Source organism: Mizuhopecten yessoensis, unplaced genomic scaffold (genome assembly GCF_002113885.1).
Source record: "Mizuhopecten yessoensis strain PY_sf001 unplaced genomic scaffold, ASM211388v2 scaffold7551, whole genome shotgun sequence".
Lineage (NCBI taxonomy): Eukaryota > Metazoa > Mollusca > Bivalvia > Pectinida > Pectinidae > Mizuhopecten > Mizuhopecten yessoensis.
Genome location: NW_018407104.1, coordinates 535,232 through 560,006, shown reverse-complemented (window position 1 = coordinate 560,006; position 24,775 = coordinate 535,232). Strand labels below are relative to the sequence as shown.

General features: G+C 38.5%; 1 protein-coding gene across 5 annotated transcripts in view; it reads left to right on the top strand.

The window, feature by feature from the left end:
* LOC110453968 (cleavage and polyadenylation specificity factor subunit 6-like) overlaps positions 1-24,331 on the top strand; it is a 32,102-nt gene extending 7,771 nt beyond the window's left edge. For 2 of the 5 annotated variants that reach the window (XM_021503230.1, XM_021503229.1), the window contains exons 5-7: positions 3,320-3,445; positions 10,329-10,482; positions 24,019-24,331. In XM_021503230.1, the coding sequence (XP_021358905.1) occupies positions 3,320-3,445; positions 10,329-10,482; positions 24,019-24,241 (503 nt within the window). In that variant the 3' untranslated portion in view covers positions 24,242-24,331. Of the gene's footprint in view, positions 1-3,319; positions 3,446-3,658; positions 6,480-10,328; positions 10,483-24,018 lie in introns of those variants that run through there. The other 3 variants (XM_021503231.1, XM_021503233.1, XM_021503232.1) reach the window with 3 other exon arrangements.
* The last annotated feature ends 444 nt before the right edge of the window (positions 24,332-24,775 follow it).

The following is a 24,775-nucleotide window of genomic DNA, read 5'->3' as shown; positions in this document are numbered from 1 at the left end:
GGGCAATTTGGCTATATTGCTTTAAGCGACATCTCCTCTGGAACTAAGAGATGGATATCAACCATATTTGACTGGAAGCAGCCCTAGGTGATGTGGATTCACAATTGTACAAATGGTTGGGCTGACCCCCCAGGGGGCTGAGGGGCAGGGCCAAAAGGGGGCATTTTGGCTATATTTGCTACAAAGGACTTCTTCTGTAGAACTATGCACTGGATATCAATCATATTTAATCAGAAGCATTCATGGGAGGCAGGGATTTAAAATTGTACAAATGGTGTGGCTGACCCCGTGGTGGCTGAGGGGCGGGGCCAAAAAGGGTTATTTAGCTATATTACTTTAAGTGACTTCTTCTCTGGAACTAAGAGATAGATATCAACCATATTTCACTGGAAGAATCCCTAGGTGGTGGGGATTCAAAATTGTACAAATGGTGGGGCTGACCCCCCAGGGGGCTGAGGGCTGTGCCAAAAGGGGTCAATTTGGCTATACTGCTATAAACGACTTCTTCTGTAGAACTATACCATGGATATTGATCATATTTGGTCGGAAGCATTCATGGGAGGCAGAGATTCAAAATTGTACAAATGGTGGGGCTGACTCCCCGAGCTAAGGGCCCGGGGTGGGGCCAAAAAAAATTATTACTTGGAAATGGTTGAGATCCCCACCATATAACCATATTTACAATTGCTGAGTATAAAGAGAGGAATGTACATTTGCCTCCAGGATGGCCCTAGCATCTGTCTCCACCCTTGGAGACTTATCCCCTGGGTCATAACTTTGAAACGATTAAGATCCTCACCCCAAAACTATATATACAATTGTTGGGCATAAAGAGACGAATGTAGTCATGATATTAGAATTGACCCCAGGGTCTGCCCCACCCTTGCAGACATAACCCCTGGGTCATAACTTTGAAACGGTTGAGATCCCCAACCCAAAACTATATATACAAATGCTGGGCAAAAAGAGACAAATGCAGTCATGATATTAGAATTGATCCTGGGGTCTGGCCACAATCCTAGGGACCTAGTTTCTGAGTCACAGCTTGGAAACAGTTGAGATCCCCACCCCATAACCATACATAAAATTGCTGGGCATAAAAAATCAAATACAGATATGCTACAAGGATTGGCCTTGGGGTCTGGCATATTCCCTTGGATCTCATTTGGAGAATATTTTGCCATAATTTCTTAGATATCCAGGTGAGCGATACAGGCCCTCTGGGCCTCTTGTTAGAATTGTCTCCACTTATTTGCTCTTTCAAACTTTTAAACAATCTTTTGATATAGCATTCAATCATTATTTCCTTAAAAAAAGTTAAATTAACTCTGTGAGGTAAGTCCTTAGAATATGCTTGAATCTATAGATCTAAAAAGTGATAATTTTTGTACATTTTGATGGGCTTTACACAAAGCATTGCTGGTAAATTGGAGTTATGTATATATGTAAGTGATGGGCTGATGATCAATGATAATAAAAAAATGATCCATTTGCCCTTTCCAATTTCGATTATTGATTACAAATTCCGAATTTGATATAATTGGTTCATAATCAAAATAAAAATGTTAAATGTAAAATATACATCGAAAGTCATAACTGGATACATATTGCTTGAAATTAATCCGTTATTGAAGAACGAAACCTGATGTATAGTTAACAACTCTGTCTATTAATTGATGTAATAGTAGTACTATGTTCTCATTTTATTTGGGTATTCTGTCCCATGAAATTATAAACTGATTATGCAATCCATCATCGATCGTTTTGCTACTTCTGATTACATACCAATTATTGATTATTATTTTTAACCCTTTCACCCCTATGTAACTTTAGTAGACTCTACCATGCATTATAATCTGGATGAGTCCATTATGGTCTACAGTGGTGAAAGGGTTAAACCCAATGCCCATCACTAGTACATGTGTACTGATGTAATAATCACCGGTAAACTGGTAGAGAACATGTCTGTCTGATGATGTTAGCAATGCCAGTAATTAATTCAAGAGTACAGTAAAACATGTTTAGTACAAGCACGCTTATTGCGATTTCATGAATATTGCAAACTGATTCTGATCCCCGGTCAGCTCAACTCCTCTTACTTTTATGTAATCATATGATCATATCGTGAGTTTCGCATACTTTGAGAATTATCATCTGTTACAAAGCAAATCAGCGCTCTCCTTAGGTGAAGGTCATTGTTATTTTCAACACAGGAGTACAAAACCCAATTTTCGAAGTCAGAAATCACACACCAGTGACATCGAGGGACAGACGACCATGATCAAAGAGAGGCGCTCTAGGGGCAATTGCCAGCTACCTGCTTTTATACGTTTTGTATGACTGCTGAACACAGCGAGTAGTGTTCTCGATGACATTTTATATGTGTTGGGTTGTTTATCAAAACTAATTTTTAATGCTTCGTACATGATATCTATAGACTAACTGATCATGCTACAGTGAAGTAAGTTTATCGATGACAATCTCACTGTAAGGTGTTGAGTTGAGACCGAGGCTGCTGAGGTCAAGGTCACAATCTTGGATTTCATCGATATTGACTGTGATGTTATGAATACGACAGATATGTCGGATATTGAGGTTGTGAAAGACGTACTCAATATTTCTGACAGTGAGGAGGAGGAGGAGTTAGTGGAGGTTGAGGGATAGGATGTGGATTCGGTCATTATTGTTTCCAGGGCGAGTGCCAATATTAACGAAATGCCGTTTTCTCCAGGCTCAATTTGAGAATACGAATGCAGCCTCTTGAGAATTTATTAAATCAAGCTGTGAACATCTCAAGCATTATACATATGTTAATATAAATTTAAAGATTTCTGGTGATTTATGTTTACATTGTTTATACATATTTTCATATAATTAGGACTACCTGCATAAGTGACTGATAAAGTAGGTTTCTTGGGGTTCGTTAATATAACCATGTTTTACTGTAATCGTATTGGATGTAATCATTCTCGGTAAACTACTTTAACTAGCTAGGCTACAGCGGTAGATTTATCAGATATGTGAATGCAATAATATATCAACAACAATTCTTTAAAACAATCTTTTCACATTTGATTTCGCTTAACACTAGTAACCCTTTCACCCCTATGTAACTTTAGTAGACTCTAACATGCATTGATCTGGATGAGTCCATTATGGTCTACAGCGGTACAAGGGTTAAACAAGGGTACATGTATAGTGCTGTGGTTATTATAAGTAAACTTATGAGGAACCATCTGTACATTTTTCTTGATTTGAGCATTACCAGTAAACTATAGGGGACCAGTGTTGTGATAGGATATATATTGTTTTGTTTCAGTGGTTGAACGTGTCCTACAGAAGCTACCATTACTGTTAGAGAAAAAACAGATCAAAGTGGAGCGATTTGTCCCGGAGAGCTACAATTCTGGAGCTATGGGTAAAGACTGTAAACTAGGCTACAGAGGTAGATGTATGATATCATTTGTCAGCATTACCAGTAAACTACTAGCTATATCTATATAGGGAACCAGTTATTCTTGAATTTCATCAGATATACTTGTGCATGCAATAATATATCAATTTACTACTTCTGATTTACAAACCAATTATTGATTATGATTTTAAACTGATTGCCCATCACTAGTATTGTGATCGGATATCTATTGTTATGTTTCAGCGGTTGAACGTATCTTTCAGAAGCTACCATTACTGTTGGAAAAAAGCAAATCAAAGTGGAGCAATACTATAAAGACCTCACATCCAGTTTCAATGCAAAGCGTATCTTTTAACTCGCTTGATCTGGTCGAGCTTATGCTATTTCATGGCATCTGTGTCTGTATCTCTGCAAACAAACTTTTCGAACACTTTGTCTTGGCAATGCTGTTGGTACCTCAAGCTCAATTGCCTTGGCAATGCTGTTGAAACTGCAAACTTGATTGCCTTGGAAATGCTGTTGGTACCTCAAACTCAATTGCCTTAGCAATGCTGTTGGTATCACAAGCTCAATTGCCTTTAATGCTATTGATACCTTAAGCTTGAGCGCCTTGGCAATGCTGTTGGTAAGGCTAGCTTGATTGCCTTGGTAATGCTGTTGGTAAGGTAAGCTTGATTGCCTTGGCAACACTGCTGATACCTCAAGATTGATTGCCTTGGCAAGGCTGTTAGTGCATCAAGCTTGATTGTCTTAGCAATGCTGTTAGTTCCTCTAGCTTGATTACTTTAGCAATGCTGTTAAATGGTACCTCAAGCTCAATTGCCTTTGCAATGCTGTTGGTAAGACAAGCTTGATTGCCTTGGCAATGCTGTTCGGATGGCAAACTTGATTGCCTTAGCAATGCTGTTTGTTCCTCAAGCTTGATTTGCCTTGGTAATGCTGTTGGTACCTCGAGTTCAATCACCTTGGCAATTCTGTTGGTACCACAATCTTGATTGCCTTGGCAATGCTGTTGGTACAGTTAGCTTGATTGCCTTGGCTTTGCTGTTTGTACCTCAAGTTCAATTGCCTTCACAAAGCTGTTAGTATGGCAACTTGATGCCTTGGCAATGCTGTTCAGATGGCCAGCTTGATTGCCTTAGCAATGCTGTTTGGTCCTCAAGCTTGATTTGCCTTGGTAATGCTGTTGGTACCTCAAGTTCAATCACCTTTGCAATTCTGTTGGTACCACAATCTTGATTGCCTTGGCAATGCTGTTGGTAGAGTTAGCTTGATTGTCTTGGCTTTGCTGTTTATACCTAAAGCTCAATTGCCTTCACAATGCTGTTAGCACTGCAACCTCAATTGTTTTTGCAATGCTGTTAATACTTCTAGCTCGATTGCTTTAGCACTTTTGTTGGTACCTGAAGCTCAATTGCCTTTGCAATGCTGTTGTTACCTTAAGCTTGAATGCCTTGGCAATGCTGTTGGTACATCTAGCTCAAATGCCTTGGCAATGCTGTTGGTACCTCAATTTTGATTGCCTTGGCAATGCTCTTTGTACGGTAACTTGATTGCCTTGGCAATGCTGTTGTCACGGCCTTGATAGTGTGTACCTACAATGTTATTGAGAGTAAATAGTCCCTTCGATGTAATTTAGAGTTAATACTGTTTAACTATATCCTTTTCATTATAATCTTTAAATCTTACTAGAATGAGGAATATGATGTATAAACAGATTGTTCTCACGTTAAGATTTAAGCTGACAGAGGCTATATATTGAGGCTGTCATATCAAAGGACCCGCCGACATTATATAATGTACTCGCTTGGAAAACGAGTATGGGTCTCGCTTGGTAAAAAAAGAGTGTTTTACATTAAAATGGTTATCATTTGTTCAACATGTGCAGAAGGTGACACTACTATACTGTAAAAGTACTTTCACGACTTTGAACCAACATTTTTTAATCAGAACAGTTGAATAAAATGGAAATGGAACACATCAAAGATATAATTTATCTAAGAAAAGTGAAAATTATAGTAAAATAGGAACAATTAAAATATCTAATGCACATTCTCTGCCCCTCCTCCCCCCAAAAAAACAACAAAACAAACGGCTCTGAAATAAATAATATTTTGATAATGGTTGCCCATTAGGGTGCACAGTGAATTGAATCACAAAATGGTCAGTTGTAAAATATATATGATAATTGGTTTGACAGGTAATGCTTTTTTAGACCAAGCAAGAACCATACTGGTTACCAAGCAAAGACGATCTAAAATGTCGGTGCTTCTTTAGAAACGATAGCCAGAAGAGATTGTCACTGGGGAAAATCTCAAAACCAGAAAATGGTTCCTTTTTTAAAATATCAGTTGAAAGCTTTTCACCTTGAATTATCAGCTTTAACAAATTTTTATCCCACCATCTTCAGATGTTTGGATGGCAAGCTCGATTGCCTTGACAATGCTGTAAGCACGGCAAGCTCAATTGCCTTGGAAATGCTGTTGGTACTTCTAAGACGGCTCCATTGCTTTAGCAATATTGTTGGTACCTCAAGGTCAATTGCCTTGGCAATGCTGTTAGGATAGCAAGCTTGACTGTCATGGCAATGCTGTTGGTTGCTCTAGCTTACCAAGCTCAATTGCCTTGGCAACACTGATGATACACCTCCAGCTCAATTGCATTGGCAATTCTGTTGGTACCTCAAGCTTGATTGCCTTGGCAACACTGCTGATACCTCAAGCTCGATTTCATTTGCGAAGCTGTTTGTACCTCAAGCTTGATTGGCTTGGAAATGTTGTTGGTATTAGGTAAGCTTGATTGCCTTGGCAAAGCTGTTGGTACCTCAAACTCGATTGCCTTGGCAATGCTGTTGGTACATCAAACTTGATTGCCTTTTCAATGCTGTCGGGATGGCAAGCTTGATTGCCTCTTGGCAATACTGTTAGGATGGTAAGCTTGATTGCCTTGGCAATGCTGTTGGTACCTCAAGCTCGATTGCCTTGGCAATGTTATTATACCCCCGCAACGAAGTTGGGGAGGGGGGATTTCCTTGAAACTTTGCATAAATGATCAGTATCTTATGTAGTTGTGCACCGGCATTTTATTTTGGGATTTCAATCTTTTTTGATGGAGTTATGCCCCTTTGTGCAAAATACTTGTTTTATTTAGATTAGCTAAAGGATGGGCCCCAAATTTAAACCTCTTGGTTATACAGTGGAGAGCTTATCAGGCTGATCCCTAGAATTTGAGGAGATATCTGCATTACATCTTTCAGCAAAACTCGTTCATATGGGCTAACAAGTTTGGGTTTGCAAGTATGTTTTGGCATGAAGAGGGAGTAAAGGAAGTATGTGAGTGACCTATATACTTAAATAAGTGTACAGCTCAGCAAATAAAGAACTCATTACTGCTTTGCATTATAGTTCTGGTTTATATAGGAGTGGGGGCATTAATTAGCATTTGGCTTACAGTTCTAGTTGGAATGGCAAGCTTGATTGCCTTGGCAATGCTGTTGGTACCTCAAGTTAAATTGCCTAAGCAATGCTGTTGGTACCTCAAGTTAAATTGCCTCGGAAATGCTATTGATACCTCCAGCTCAAATGCCTTGGCAATTTTGTACGTACCTCAAGCTCGATTGCCTTGGCAATGCTGTTGGTATCACAACTCGATTGCCTTTGTAAGGCTGTTGGTATGTTAAGCTTGACTGACTTGGCAATGCTTTTTGTACCTTAAGCTTGATTCCCTTCACAATGCTGGTGGGAAGGTAAGCTTGATTGCCTAGGCAATGCTGTTGATACATCAAGCTTGATTGCCTTGGCAATTCAGTTAGCACGGCAAGCTCAATTGCTTTGATTGCTTGATTGCTTTAGTAATATTGATGGTGCCTCAAACTTCATAGCCTTGTCAATGCTGTTGGGATGACAAGCTTGATTGCCTTGGCAATGTAGGATGGCAAGCTTGATTGCATTGGCAATGCTGTTGGTACCTCAAGCTCGATTGCCTTTGAAATGCTGTTTGTACCTCAAGCTTGATTGCCTTGGAAATGCTGCTTGTACCTCAAGCTTGATTGCCTTGGAAATGCTGTTGGTATTGGGTAAGCTTGATTGCCTTGGCAAAGCTGTTGGTACCTCAAGCTTGATTGCCTTGGCAAAGCTGTTGGTACCTCAAGCTTGATTGTCTTGGCAAAGCTGTTGGTATCTCAAGCTTGATTGTCTTGGCAAAGCTGTTGGTAGCTCAAGCTTATTTGTCTTGGCAAAGCTGTTGGTACTTAAAGCGTGATTGCCTTGGCAAAGCTGTTGGTACCTCAAGCTTGTTTGTCTTGGCAAAGCTGTTGGTTCCTCTAGCTAAATGACTTTGCAATGCTAGTTCTAGAGACCATTGTTGATGTGAAGAATGAATCCTCTTCTCTTCTGTCATCAGACCGTTGGGCCAGCAAGGAGGGGTCCATCAAAGATTCATGCAATGTAATGGTTTAAATGAAAGTTCAGATGAGCCAACCTTGTTAGCTCACCTTACCAGAAGGGCCATGTGAGCTTATGCCGTACTGCAGCGTAAAACATCAAGTGACTTCTTTTGAAAAATTGAAAGGCATAAAACTATAATATTTGGCTAGTAGCTTCTTGGGTTATGATACTTGGGTATGTTATGTAGACCAGCAGTGCAAATGTTTGTTTTTAGCTCACCTGCCCAAAGTGCAAGTGAGCTTGTGTCATGGTGCGGGGTCCGTTGCTGTCCGTCCGTCCGCCGACCGTCCGTCGTCCGTCAACTTTTCCTTTAAACACGTTCTCCTAAAGAACAGACAGGCGTAGAGCCATGTTATTTGACTGAAAGCTTCCTCGGTAGGAGCCAAACAAAGTTTGCGAATTTAAATGACCTTGACCTACTTTCAAGGTCACAGGGGTCAAATATGCCAAACTCTTTAAACAACTTCTTCTGTAGAACTAAAAGTTATAGAACCTTCATATTTGGCTGGTGGCTTCCTGGGATAGAGCCCGACAAAGTTTGAGAATGAAAATTACCTTGATGTACTTTCAAGGTCACAGTGGTCAAATATGTCAAACATTGTAAACAACTTTTACTGACAAACTTAAAGGTGTAGAACCTTCATATTTGCCTTGTGGCTTACTGAGATAAAGCCAGGCAAAGTTTGAGAATGAAAATGACCTTGATCTGCTTTCAAGGTCACAAGGGTCGAATGTGTCAAACACTTCAAACAACTTCTTTTGACGTACTAAAAGGTGTAGAACCTTCATATTTGCCTTGTGGCTTACTGAGATATAGCCCAACAAAGTTTGAGAGTGAAAATGACTTTGACCTTCTTCAAGGTCACAGGTGTCAAATATGGCAAAAACATCCAGTACTTCTGAAAAATTGAAAGCCATAACATTATAATATTTGGCTAGTGGCTTCTCGGGATAGAGCTCACCAAAGTTTGCAAATTAAAATGACCTCAACCTATTTTAAATGTCACAGAGGTCAACAACATTTCAAAGGATTTCTGAAGAACCAAAAGGAATGGATTCATAAGATTTGGCTGGTAGCTTCTTGGGATAGAGCTATAAAAGCTTGAGAAGGAAAATGTATTGACATACTTAAAATATGTCCAACAACTTTAGAAGAAGAACGATAGCCAAAATAAATAAAATCTTATTTAATGAGAATAATTGCTATGACTGCTTAAATATTCAGGTGAGCAAAACAGCCCCTCATTAAAAAAAAGGGGTTGTCATTAAAATGACCTTGACCTACTTCCAAGGTCACAGGGGTCGAATATGTGAAAAACTTCAAACAACAATATCCTTAAAACCATTTGAACTAAAGTCATGATACTACGGTATGTTATGAAGAGCAGCAGTAAAAATCTTTTTCTGTATTGAGGTAATGAGGTCAAAGGTCAACTTTAAGTGCTATTGGAGGGGCAAATGTTAACATGGGTTAAAAGCTTTAACAATCTTCTTCTTAAGTTTCATAAGGCCCAGGGTCATAATATTTGGCCAGTAGGTACCTGGGATGGAGTGCTATAAAGTTTCCTAATTGAAATGACCTTGACCTACTTTCAGGGTCACAGGGGTCGAATATGTTTAAAACTTCACACAACAATATACTAAGAAACATGACACTTATGCATGTGATATAGACCAACTATGAATCGTTTTGTTTATTACAGTAATGAGGTCAAATGTCAACTTTAAGTACTAGCTTCTTAAGAAGTGTTTAAGAGTTGTTTAAATGTCTTGTGTTCTAGTTACCAAATTTGGTCTGAAATTACCTATATGTCAGTTCCATGTAACAAAAGAAACAGGTGAGCAATACAGGCCCTCTGGGCCTCTTGTATCCTCACACGTTGAGCTGTCGAAAGTTGATTTGTCTGTACATTTTTTTGTTCGTCTCAAACAGCATCACCACTCTACAGACTTCAATTCTTATCTGATTGTCATGAAACTTCACACACATGTTCTCAAATATCAACTCTGACTTGTACAATTTCCCATTACAAACTTCTGCAGCAAAAATAGTCACTGTTACTATAGAGTTAGAATTTTGGACTTCATCGTTCTACAGACTCTTCCAATTGGCCAAGAAATTAAACACTTCTGTGTAAAAACATCGTCTCTTGAACTAATTCGCGTTTCAACCTTGTCTTGCCAAAAACAAGGTCACTGTTGCTACAAATAGAATTTAAAAGAAATTGCTTTACAAACTTCATTTCTTTTCTGGTTATCACAATTCTTAACATACGGTCACAAACATCACCTTTTCTGCGAGTTTGTGTTTTGACCTTCTGCGATCAGAAATTTTGTGTTTTACGACTTTGAAGTGTAATAAATAAATAAAAATTAAGAGTACAACATAAAATTTGAAAAATTGTGTCCTTGCTTGATTGTGTCAACATGAAATAATACATTTGTTACGGTGAAATCTGATGCTGTAGAGCGAGAAAAGAAGGTGCAAGAGGAGATGGAGCAACGTGAATATAAGACTAGAATTGCCAAACTTGAGGAATATAAAATCAGACGAAAGGCCAGGGAGCAAGAAATTGAGGAAATATTGATGAGGAGGTGTGAGGAAAAAAGGTCTGGTCAGAGGTAAGTGGGTAGAAGAAAAATTACATGCAGCAGGGAAAATCTGGGAACTTAATAGCAGTGGGCCATTTCAGCAAATTTTAGTCAATATCAAAATCTAGTTATGTCTCTCAAACGAAGTGGGGGGACATATTGTGTTTACTCCGTTTCTTCTTCTTATAATTAACAAGTAGGTAAGAGATGGAGCATCAACACCAGGGATTCCGTGAATCAGGAGGTTTTATTTGTTGACATGTTTCAGTAGGCCTACTGTCATCAGAACAATTCCACAGTGGCATTGTAGACCTAAGGTGCAAATAACGATTCACAATATGATGACATCATGGTATTGTTACTTAGATCACGTGATATAAACAAAGTTTTGGAGGGAAATTGTGACTGCAAATTGGTGACGTTATCGTAAACAATAAAAACAATGGTAAATAGCCAGTTTGTTCTTCAATGACAATGCAATACAATGTTTACCCAAAGGACAATAGATATTTCTAATCAGATACACATGAACCATGTATCAATTAAGTCAATTAAAGTGTTCTTATATTTTTACTTCCTCGTAGGCATGTTAAGTCATTGTTCTTTAATTCCATGTGGGGATGGCCATACAGTGTATTGTGCAGGCCGGTAGGCTGGGGATGGTAAAATATAAATACTTGGACAGGAATGTTTGGTAAAAAAAACTGACCAATCGCCAGGCTGATACCTGTCCTTCTAAGATTACAAAGGAGAAATGCCCAACTTCAAAGCCTGTCAATTTTTACCGTTAGGTGATCGCGAGATTCTTTTGAGGTACATAAAAGGATCAAACTAGTCTTGTCTCATCAACAAGGTGTCGCACACTGAGCCTTCAATTTTGCTCTGACCTATTCCAGGGGTGTTGAGAGCGAAAGTGAGCGTAACCCCTGGATATTGAGGATGGGTAAGGGAGTGTGCAAATGACCTTTTATTTTCCGATCGGTCAACCAAGATGGCCGCCACGGTCGAAATTTAATATTACTCGATTTTGCTCAAACATCATATGTAGGTCTATTTTGGCACTGCAAACATAACTGCGAGGGTTTGGGGGGACTTATGTCATGGTCCCCCATTACAATGAGTACTTGTTAGTAATTATCTTTTTCCTTCTTTTTAGCCCACCATCATCTGATGGTGGGCTATTCAAATCACCCTGCGTCCGTGGTCAGTCGTCCGTCCTTAAACAATTCTTCTTATCGGTATGTCTCAAGAAGTACCAGAGGGATCTTTCTCAAATTTTACATGTAGGTTCCCCTTGGTCCTTAGCTGTGCAGGGCAACTTTTGAGACTGATCGGAGAAACAACATGGCCGACAGGCAGCCATCTTGGATTTTGATAGAGAAAGTTTGTTATCGCTATTTCTCTGGAAGTACTTGAGGGATCTTTTTAAAATTTTATATGTAGATTCCCCTTGGTTATTAACTATGCAGGGCAACTTTTGTGACTGATTGGATAAACAACATGGCCGACAGGCAGTCATCTTGGATTTAGATAGTGTAGGTTTGTTACTGCTATTTCTCCGGAAGAACTAGAGGGATCTTTCTCAAATTTTATATGTAGGTTCCCCTTGGTCCTAGCTGTGCAGGGCAATTCTAGAGACTGATTGGATAAACAACATGGCCGACAGGCAGCCATCTTGGATTTTCATAGTAAAAGTTNGATCGATTCTATTTCTTTCACATTAAGTACTGTACTAGTAAATATGTGAAATGACAAACTCACTTTGAAGGTTGGCTTTCATACACATCAGTATTAAGTTTAGATCAAAAGTTACCTCAAGGTGCATTTACTGTTAACATGACTCGATCAAACAGATTTGAGGAAAGAAGAGAAAAGATCGAACTGACGAAGAACTAATGAAGATGGTACAAGGGTGGGCGCCAAGATCCCTCTGGGATCTTTTGTTCTTCTTCCCCTGTGAACTTGTTTGACCATTTTTAGCCCACCATCATCAAGTATTTCTCAAGAAATACTAAAGGAATCTTTCTCAAATTTTATATTAAGGTTCCTCTTGGTCCTTAGCTGTGCAGGGCAACTTTTGACACTGATCGGATAAACAACATGGCCAACAGCTGGCAGCCATCTTGGAATTTAATATTGAAAGTTTGTTATCGCTTTTTCTCCAGAACTAATTAAGGGATCTTTTTAAAATCTAATATGTAGGTTCCCCTTGGTTATTATATCTGTGCAGGGCAATTTTTAAGACTGATCAGATAAACAACATGGCCGACAGGCAGCCATCTTGGATTTTGATAGTGTAGGTTTGTTACTGCTATTTCTCTGGAAGAACTAGAGGGATCTTTCTTAAATTTTATATGTAGGTTCCCCTTGGTCCTAGCTGTGCAGGGCGATTTTTGAGACTGATCGGATTAACAATATGGCCGACAGGCAGCTATCTTGGTTTTTGATAGTAAAAGTTTGTTATCGCTATTTCTTGGGAAGTACCAGAGGGATCTTTCTCAAATTTTATATCCTTTCGATGGCCGCTATTATATATCGTTGCACAGCCAGAGCGTATTAATACGCACAGAAAAATTGGCTCTCTGAGAGCCGCAATAGTTTGTCGTAGAAAGGCCGTGGATTTTTTTCCAGTATTTGCTATAATAGCCGTTTTAAAATTGGATTATTTAAAAAGTGCGTTCATCAGAAAGAGTATTCTGTCTATGAAGGCGTTTTTTAAGACATTATCAATTATTTCTTTTTAGTTTTTGTTGTTTTCTTTTTTTATTTAGATCGCAATGCGTAATTAAAAAGTAATAAAAAGTAATATTTTATATTCTGACAAAAGTTACTTTTTTGACATTCCATATTTTTGTGTAAATAAGTTATTTTTTTCCCGCTAATATAAATAATATCGTATACAATTAACTGAACATACATTACAAAATATTTAACAACGAAGAATAAATATTAATTGGAAGTTAATTACAGTTCAGTAATTAGCCTCAATAACGCATGAATACGTTATGGACCTCCTGTTTATAAATGCATATATTGCTCGTTTTCATCATTTTTACGCTACAGACTTCTTTTAGAATTTGAATATTCGCCTATCTCAAACACAGCTACAGCGGTTATATGCGTAAAATAGAATCATGGTAGAGCAGCTTTTACGTACCTAGACGTATCTATCCATAATAAGTGTCTTATTGAAACTATTACAAGATGTAAACTTTCGTATTTGTACGCTGCGGGTGCTTTATGCAATATGGTTTAATAATAATTTCTTACAGAACTGTACCTTGTGAATTTGCCGTATTTTTCTTTAAATACGGATATATACGTCAGGGTTTTCAAACAGTTGACATTTGCTTTGTTTATGCACGTACTTACCAGGTGTATTAGCGATTCCTTGTATATTTTCTAGTACGGATTTATACGTTATAGTCCTCGGCAGCTAACCGATATAGTGCTTCAGTACGGATCAGTACACAGTGGGTTTAGACAGTACTAATTTGAGTTCGGATCAGTACGTTGCGGCGATATGTAGTACCACCAACGTTGCGTTTTTAGTACGGATACTTACTCTCTAGTATTATGCACCTCATTCTTTTTACTAATTTGCGATACGGATTGGTACGCTGTGGTTTATACAGTACCATAAGTTTGTGTGTTAATACGGATTTTTACGTTGCAGTTTTTGTAAGTTTTTCATATTTTGAGTTTTCAGGACGCATTGGTACGCTGTGGTTTGATGGAGTACTCTATTTCTTTAATTTTCAAACGGGTTGGTACGCTGTGGTTTGATGTAGTACTTTTTTTTTTAATGTTCATACGGATTGGCACGCTGTTGTTTCATGTAGTACTATATTTTTTTAATTTTCATACGGATTGATACGCTGTGGTTTCATGTAGTACTCCATTTCTTTAATTTTCATACAGATTGATACGCTGTGGTTTAATGTAGTACTTAAAAAAAAAAAGAGCCCTTAATGCGGATTTGTATGCTGCAAAATCATGTATAAGTTATCAAGTACGTATTTATGTGATACAAAAATGAGATCCGTTCAATGCAAACTACATACCGTTGTGGTACTCGGCATACCAAAAGACATCACCATGTAATTAGGTCATGGTATATACTATAATGTCAATGTTTAAATATCAATCTAGTGCTTGTGATCTGATTTTAGATTTAAGACATTATTCGACGTCTTTTTTATAATGTACATTTAAAACGTTTTCAGCTGGTGATGCATTCACATAAAATGAACGTCGTTCATGATAAAAACATCATAGTACAAAACAAGAACCGCAAAACAGACTACTCTCCGTTAGAATTTTTAATATTGAATTTTACATTGAAACCCCAAAAATCCCAAAAATGATTAAGTTTGATTCAACCGTCTTATTTTGGTGTCTTCTTGCGGGGTGAACGTCTTCGTTCTGAAGAACCTGAAACATATATAAAATGTATTTTATTATTTTTTTGTCTGTTTCCATAGGTATTATTAATAATTCATTTGAGAGAAATGCATCACTGATACAGCATTTTGACATAAACTGTGCAACGGAATATTTAATAACACATTTAAAAAAAAGGCAAAAAACGCTTTTACCAAACTATAGAGTCCACTGTATTAAACATGAACGTTTGTGTGTGGACTGTGTCCATGAGGCTGTGTGCTAAAATATTGGAATATTCTTCCTTTTGTCTACCTTCCGTTCTACTGGCCAGTGCTTCCTTCCCGTGTTGAACGATCCACACAGGAATGTGGATTTCTCCAAAAGAGATAAAGCCAGAGGAACCGGTGTGTAGAATTTGTCAACAAATATGATATGGTTCCTATCGGCAATGTCTTCTGCTAGATTTTCAACAACCCGTTGTGTAAGACCAATCTCCTTTTGTCTCCGAAAATAAACTTGAAAGTTCCACATGAAACCAGTGACAGCATCTGCGGCCACGAATACTTTGAATCCCCTCTTTGCCGGTTTATTAGGAGCCCCTACTATTGTCCAGTGTTGTCCATGGTACTTTATCATTGCTTCATCCACAGAGACTTCCTGATGGAGATTGTACTTCCTTATACTGTTTTTTCTGACACGTTCCATGAGCGGAGAAACTTTGTAGAGGGGATCTTTTTTGGTACTCTCCTTTGCTAGCGTTTTGTCTGCTAGTCTGGATGGATCCTTGTTTGGATCGTTTACATGGAAGTACCGTTGAATGGACTTGAACCTCTTTCTTGACATGGACTTCGAGACCAACTGATTGTTAAATGCGGGATGTGTAGACCAGTAATCATCTAGACACGGCTTTGGGTCCAGAGCCATAATCATGCGGATACCAATGAATGCTTTCATATCTTCTATACTGACATCTTCGTAGAAAGTATCTCTCCAAGTCTGGCTTTGTATTTGTTTCCTTTTTGCTGCTGCATAGATTGGAACATATGCGTTGGTAGATTTTACCATAGTTTCAAATATTTGTTCGGGAAATATTTCATTAAAATAATCCAGTTCTTTTGCATTCGATGACAATGGAATGGCTACGCCAGGCTTTGGACCGGTGAAAGTCTTCTTTGTGACTTTTTGTAGCTTGTTTGTCCATGTCAACGTTGGATCTCCTGTGGTAGTATGGATTTCTTTATCCTCATCGTCGTCATCAGCGTCTTCACCACTTTCAATATCAGAAAATTCCAGGTCAGCAAGTACTTGAAAATCTTCATCACTGTCATACATCAAATCTTCTTGTGAACCCAACTCATCATCATCTGACGAATCTGAGGCCGGATTGATTGCTTTGTTACCCTTACTCGATTTTCGTTTTTTCATAGTTGAACTGTTCTTCGGCGTTATTAGATTTGCGATAGGAATGTCGTCAGATGTTGAATACTCTGATGCTTTCAGTAAAACTGTGCCAGAGAATTTTATTTTATTTTTCGTTAACCTGGCAAGTGGAATCTCATCACCGGTTGTGTAATCACTGTCAGCTCCTTTTTCGTTTTTTTAATATCGTTACATTTGATTAGTTTATCCAACCCCTTCTTACTCTCATTTTGTTTTCGTTCCCCATAATCTTGGTTGATCTGTGCCCTTTTCGTCAACTCCTCTGTACTGTGTTTATTGTCGGATTGTTCCTTGTGACCTTGGTTGATCTCTGCCAACTCCTCTGTACTGTGTTTATTGTCGGATTGTTCCTCATGTTTTTGGTTGATCTCTGCCAACTCCTCTGTACTGTGTTTTCTGTCTGATGGTTCCCCATGACCTTGGTTTATCTCTGCCAACGCCTCAGTACTGTGCTTATTTTCTTATGGTTCCCCATGAACTTGGTTGATCTCTGCCAACTCCTCTGTACTGTGTTTATTGTCGGATTGTTCCTTGTGACCTTGTTTGATCTCTGCCAACTCCTCTGTACTGTGTTTATTGTCGGATTGTTCCGCATGTTTTTGGTTGATCTCTGCCATCTCCTCTGTACTGTGTTTTCTGTCTGATAGTTCCCCGTGACCTTGGTTGATCTCTTCCAACGCCTCAGTACTGTGCTTATTGTCTGATGGTTCCCCATGAACTTGGTTGATCTCTGCCAACTCCTCAGTACTGTGCTTATNCGTTTACATGGAAGTACCGTTGAATGGACTTGAACCTCTTTCTTGACATGGACTTCGAGACCAACTGATTGTTAAATGCGGGATGTGTAGACCAGTAATCATCTAGACACGGCTTTGGGTCCAGAGCCATAATCATGCGGATACCAATGAATGCTTTCATATCTTCTATACTGACATCCTTGTAGAAAGTATCTCTCCAAGTCTGGCTTTGTATTTGTTTCCTTTTTGCTGCTGCATAGATTGGAACATATGCGTTGGTAGATTTTACCATAGTTTCAAATATTTGTTCCGGAAATATTTCATAAAAATAATCCAGTTCTTTTGCATTCGATGACAATGGAATGGCTACGCCAGGCTTTGGACCGGTGAAAGTCTTCTTTGTGACTTTTTGTAGCTTGTGTGTCCATGTCAACGTTGGATCTCCTGTGGTAGTATGACTTTCTTTATCCTCATCGTCGTCATCAGCGTCTTCACCACTTTCAATATCAGAAAAGTCCAGGTCAGCAAGTACTTGAAAATCTTCATCACTGTCATACATCAAATCTTCTTGTGAACCCGACTCATCATCATCTGACGAATCTGAGGTCGGATTGATTGCTTTGTTACCCTTACTCGATTTTCGTTTTTTCATAGTTGAACTGTTCTTCGGCGTTATTAGATTTGCGATAGGAATGTCGTCAGATGTTGAATACTCTGATGCTTCCAGTAAAACTGTCCCAGAGAATTTTATTTTATTTTTCGTTAACCTGGCAAGTGGAATCTCATCACTGGTTGTGTAATCACTGTCAGCTCCTTTTTCGTTTGTTTTAATATCGTTACATTTGATTAGTTTCTCCAACCCCTTCTTACTCTCATTTTGTTTTCGTTCCCCATATTCTTGGTTGGTTTCTGGTGCCTTTTTCGTCAACTCCTCTGTACTGTGTTTATTGTCGGATTGTTCCCCGTGATCTTGGTTGATCTCTGGTGACTTTTGTGCCAACGACTCCGTACTGTATTCCCTTTCCTCTTTTTTGCCTGCGATCGGTTCCTTTTCAGACATTGACAGCCATAATGTGTCAGGTATATCGTCATCAAACACATTTGAATTTCTTTCATGCAATATGGTAACGGGTACAAAGTGATTTGGTTCGAAGACTGCACCAGGACGACTATCTAAATCACCATCTCTTGACCACATTATTACGAGAGGTTGGTCCGGTTTATTCAGTTGGGGTACAGTTGGCTGATTGGCGGGTCTAATTAAAGTATTAAAAAGTGGTCGGATTGCCTTATTCACATCAGGGTACACCGAAAGGATGTCTCTGTTCAGGGCTGAGGAGAGCGCAATGAGGTGTATGAGAGACGACCATGATTTATCTGTGCAGGTTGTGATTGAACTCCTCTTGATTGCGCGTGAAAAAACGCCGCATTGGTCATAATGACTCTGTCCATCATCAGGCAGACAGATGCTTTTGTATGTGTTGGTTGTGAGTCCGGCATCAGAATTGTGTATGACTCTGCTAAATAACTCGTGATTAGCGAGGCTTTCTGAATTTAAGAACAACTCAGCAGCCGTAATTTCTCTCAGAGTTGTTGCCAATGTTTCATTGTCTGCAAAGCAAAATATTTTTCAACTGAATAGTTTTGTAGTTTAAACAGGCAAAAGTTTGAAATGATATTCCATACGCGCAAGTGTAATACGATTACAATAGCATTATTATGTTATGAAATAACAAATGCCGATCACCACCAACATAAAGCAGTGCATTTATTATAGTTAGGTATAACAATAATTCGGGTTTATTCATTATTATAATAGTCATAATTACCAAATAAGCTCAAGGAAACTGCATTGTAGAAACAATTTCCATTGCCTGTTGTTTTGATGGGATGCACATTCTCTGATGGAAATGGTAAATCAGATGGCAGAAGAGCAGAAGCGAGCAGGTCTTTTTCCAAAGATCGCTTTGAAATGCCTGTTCGTAATTTCTCCAAAACTGTATTTTTCAATAGTATCTAATATAATAAGCATGTAAACAGATTGATGTGTCGGATATTTTCATATGAATGATAAGATATTTTTCGCTGTTTCATTTTTAGCATGCGTGTCAATCTCTTAAATGTAAGAGGGGTGTGAACGGGGATATGGTATATTCAGATTTAGTGTGGTATACATGTATATTTTAATAGGTTGAAGAGAGAACGTATACATGCTCAGCTAATGTTATCACACATACTGCTAGACCTATATTACATCATTCTGAAGTCAGAAGGTTATTTTACAAATAAATATTATATAGCATTACTCTTGAGGTCAACTTATTATGATTCAAACTAAATAACCAACAAACTAATGCTTTTATCGAATTATCCTACAAATGCACGACAGATTACTTATAACATATGCGGTTATAGTAAGATATAAACAACATTAACACTATTGTAGGACACAAAATGGACACAAAGACATTAATTGAGAAAAACGATAAAAATGCGGTTGCTGAACATTTTTATAATATAAATACACATAATCTATAAACATAATAAAGATAATATATAACCTGGACACAACATCGTATGGGTACTCACCACGTGTCTTCCCTTGACCGCATCCTCCTTATGAAGAGGGACGAAACTATCAATCGTACACTTCCGTTAAATTTTTGTTGGTACCAGCTGGACATGCTTTCCCCCAACGGAATCGTACGCTTCAGTTTAATAGCTATTTTAACCGTACCGGGATAATACGTAACTGCCACTGGTCAAGCCCACAGATGTCCGCAGCGGTATAAAGACGTGTTTGGTTTTCGGCCTCTGTATCTGCACCGTGGTAATACGTAAGGATCGGCGGTCAACTTGACCGTGCCCGAGATTGGTAATAAGAAAACAAAATACCCAGTAGATACATTTTATAGGATTGTGACTAAAATAATCATTTCCTGATATATTTCATCACAATGGTATATAAAAAGAACCAAACTTCAGGCGTTTATAAGTTTCATTTCTGGATAATTTTGATTGAAGATTGAATTTTTGATTGTATGTTTTGCAAAAGGAAAGCCATACCGTACATAGACGTAAATTGCATTTGGATTAAAAAGCACTGTAGCGTTTTAATGGGCATTTTGTGTACTCGTGCAACAAAGAGCCATAACGTACTAAAATACGCTTCAACATTCTCAGAAGAACCGAAACGTACTTAAACGTATTACATTACCCGCATTTGTTCTTATTCTATATTAACATGAATGGTGAAGAAACAAAATATACGCAAATTTACGCTATGGCTCTGAAAGACCATGCAATTAAGTACGCTACGGCCGTTTCTCGATGTACAATAGCGGCTTTCAGGAACTCATTTTTTTAGTACGTATACATACGCACTGGCCGTCGAAAGGATATGTAGGTTCCCCTTGATCTCTCGTTGTGCAGGTTATATTTTGAGACTGATCATAAAAACAAAATGGATTAAAAGAAGAACTAAACAGATCTTTTTCATATTGCAATGATCGATTCTATTTCTTTCACATTAAGTACCGAACTAGTAAATATGTGAAATGACAAACTCACTTTGAAGGTTGGCTTTCATACACATCAGTATTAAGTTTAGATCAGAAGTTACCTCAAGGTGCATTTACTGTTAACATGACTCGATCAAATAGATTAGAGGAAAGAAGAGAAAAGATCGAACTAACAAAGAACTAATGAAGATGGTACAAAGGTGGGCGCCAAGATCCCTCTGGGATCTCTTGTCTAGAAAACTGCAAGGCATATCTTGATGAAACTTCACATGATTAATAATGGGCATATGTATAGTTGTGCATTCAAGTCTTTATATTAAGATCATTGCCATGGCAACCACACGGCACAGAGGCTTCTGATTGGTCGAAATTTAGATATTGTTCGATTTTGATGAAAATTGTGATATACTGCAAATTCAACCGCTTAAGTACATTGTAGGTGTATTATGGCATTACGTTCCTTTTCTGATGCATCTTTGCAACTATGAGGGCATTTTGGGGGACTTTTGTTATGGTACCCCATTACAATTACTACTTGTTTTATTTTGTCGCACCCACCATTCCCTGCAAGGAAATGGGGCAGATGATATTCTACTATCATTGTATTTTTCTGTAGACAAAATCTTGTCCAGATTAATTGTAAAGTACTGAAATGATTTCAGTTTAGATGCAAGCACTCAAAAGAGATTGACATCTATTATATTCGTCCTTGCAAAATTATCTGTGAACAGTTTTGTATCTACACTGAGTGTCACAGGAAGCTGGACTGTCTCTTGTTCATTTGGGGCTCATATTTGATGCAAGTGTATAGTTATGAGCCAAATACTTAAATTTGAATTTACAAGGTGCCACAGTCTAATTGTAAAAGTTGATAGGAATCAAGTCCAAGGGATTGGTCATCTTATGCCATGGCATTGTTTGTTGTCCATCAGACTTGTTATCTCGCCGAAAACATTTGGGTTAGGGGTGATACAGCTGACATTTGGATTGGGGGTGATACAGCTGACATTTGGGTTGGGGACATTTGGGTTGGGGGTGATACAGCTGACATTTGGGTTGGGGTGATACAGCTGACATTTGGGTTGTCCTTCACCTGTCTTATCTGATAACTTCACTTGAGAAAAAATATTCATTCAAAGTTTGATGTGTAAGTCGTTAAAGTGGATGCAAAGAACCGTATTGATTTTGGGCATTTTCTGATGTCTAGTTCAACATTGCCAAAAATTAAAATAATACCAGAAGAACAAAAAGACCATACAAACTAACAAAGTTCAAAGTTAATGTTTGGGTTACTCTAGTAGATGTGAAGAACCCCATTGATTTTGATCTTTACCTGCCAAAGGTCAAGGTAACCATTGCTAAAAAAAAGAATTCTGATCGGTTGATTTTGTGTAGATGATCATTAAAGAACGAATAACCATACGCAAATCAAACTTGGTGGGTGGGAAGCCCTAGCAACTAGCATATATACTCCACTGGTCATTAGTGTAACTCGCATATGGATGATATATGGGTCAGCAGCAAATACTGCACATGACCTTTTAGAAGCAGGGGGATATGCTGACGTTGGTGACTCTTTTGAGGATCGACAGCTAAGCCAAAGATGCAGGTGACCATTTTCCATCCATCTTGATTCTCGGTAAACTGTCATCCAACAAACAATTGACTTTTTATACGCCAGTCGTCCGACGGGTCGTATATGGGTATGGGCTGCGTTGTCTGTTCGTTAACTTTTTTCCTTGTCATTGCTCTCCTTCCCTGAATGAGTTCTAATTCAGAAGTTTAGTTTCAACTTAAGCTGAAATACTGTCAAAGGGATTTCATTGATACTTCATGCGAATGTTACTGACAACTCCCTGACCAAGTGTTGTTATTTTTCGTATCAATCAGAAATCCAATATGGCCACCACAGCCGCCATTTTGAAAAACTATTTCAAACTTAAAGTCAAGTTCTGCTGGGCTGATTTAACTGATTCTTGGTAGGAATGATCAACTCATGGTCCTGACAAAGTGTTGTTATTTTTCGGGTTGATCAGAAATTCAATATGGCCACCAATGCCCCATTTTGAAAAACTATTTCAAACTTAGTCAAGTTCTAATCAGCGGATTTAACTGAAACTTGATAGGAATGATCAACTCATGGTCCTGACAAATAGTTGTTATTTTTTGGTTTGATCGGAAATCCAATATGGCCACCACGGCTGCCATTTTGAAAAACAATTTCAAACTTAAAGTCCAGTTCTTCTGGGCCGATTGAACTGAAACTTAGTAGGAATTATCAACTTATGTTCTTGACAAAGTGTTTTTATTTTTTGGGTCAATCAGAAATCCAATATGGCTGTCAAAGCTTCCGTTTAAAAAAATAATTTCTAACTTAAAGTCAAGTTCTACTGGGCCGATTTAACTGAAACTTAGGAATGATCAAACTCATGGTCCTGACAAAGTGTTGTTATTTCATCCACTACGGCCACCATTTTGAAAAACTATTTCAAACTTAAAGTCAAGTTCTACTAGGCGGATTTAACTGAAACTTGGTAGGAATGATCAACTCATGGTCCAGGCAAAATGTTTTTTTTCACGTCCATCAAAAATCCAATACGGCCGCCTGACAGAATAAGTACTTCATTTTTGTCGTTCACTTTTCCATGTTCACACGATTATAACTTAAACAATTGTTCTCCGATTTTTATTAGGACCCCGTATCGGAGATACGTGTGCCCTATAGTAATCACTCTGTCTGTCTATCTATCTGTCTGTCCGTCCGTTCGTCCACAAATTTTGTTCCTGGCTGATAACTTTGGTATTTATTGACCGATTTACATCAATGTCAAAGGTCAAGGTCATAAGGTTCTGAGGTGAAGGTTGAATTTTTCATTTTTTCACTGATGAACATTTTGTTATGACATGATGAAGCAAAGTTGATTAGAATTGAACAAGAAGTCAACTGACCAAAGGTCAAGGTTATTGGGTCAAAGGTTAAGGTTAAAGTTTGTAACTTATCACTGGTGAACATTTTGTTATGACACTTTGAAGCAATGCTGCTTAGAATTAAAGAAGTCATTTGTCATGGTCACTGGGTCAATGTCAAGGTCAAGGTCAAAACCATCTTCCTCCAAGGATAATTCTTAACAAGGAAGCATAATTTCTTACAGAAATTGTAAAAACCCTATATAAACTATAGTAAACTTTACCCCCTCCCACAGGGAGAAGGAATGGCCCGGCGGTCCCTAAATTTACAATTTAAATAAAGACCCTAATGATCATTCCATCCATGCAGAGACAATGATTGTAGTTCCCTTTGGGGCCCTGCCCTGTCCCTAGGGTTGGGATAGGAATCCCAATTTTTACAATTTGAAACCATCTTCCACCAAGGAAACAAAATTTCTTAGTAAAAACATTTATATGTGCATGAATAACTTCAGTAAATTATCAACTGCAATTGAAACAAAAAAAACTGTTAACTGTTAGGTTGCAATTTTCAGCCCAGAGGAGGAAAGATGGGGTGGCAACCGGGAGAGTGGTAGGCCTAAAGAAGGTAGGGAAGGTTGGCACAGCCGTGATGGACGTGATGATGAAGAAAAAGATGGTTGGAGAGGTGGGCCAAGGGACAAGGGTTCCTCTAGGGATGAAAGACGCTGGAGTGACTGTGGTTCCAGAGATGATCAAGATGGACCACACTCTGAGGGTGGAAGCAGATGGAGGTGACTTGGACAACAGACTCTGGGGATCCAGAGGAGGTGACTCTGAGGGTGGAGGTAGATGGGGTTCAAGAGGTAGAGACATCCCAGAGAACAGACCACAACGTCAGGAGTCGAAGCCCAAAGCAGGTAAGCTGTAATTTGTTCTAGGATTGTAGTTTTTCTGACAATTCGAACTGCAAAGCTGTCAATGGACACAACAGACTGCTGGATTCCACAAGCTTTTAAGCTCATCTGGGCTGAAAGGCCAACTGAGCTATTGCAATCTATTGAAGCCCATTGTCTGTCCTGTCTCATTGCTATTCAATGTAAGCACTCTAGCAACTTCATTCTTTGACAGATTTTGATCAAACTTTATAAAAGAATAACCATATATATATTACAGCAATTGTGTGTCAGTCAACAATTACCACAAGTACATGTTTTAGTGGGTCAGTCAACATTATAACCACAAATACATGTTATAGTGGGTCAGTCAACAATTACTGCAGGTACACATGTTAGTGTGGGTCAGTCAACACTTACCACAAGTCAAGTTATA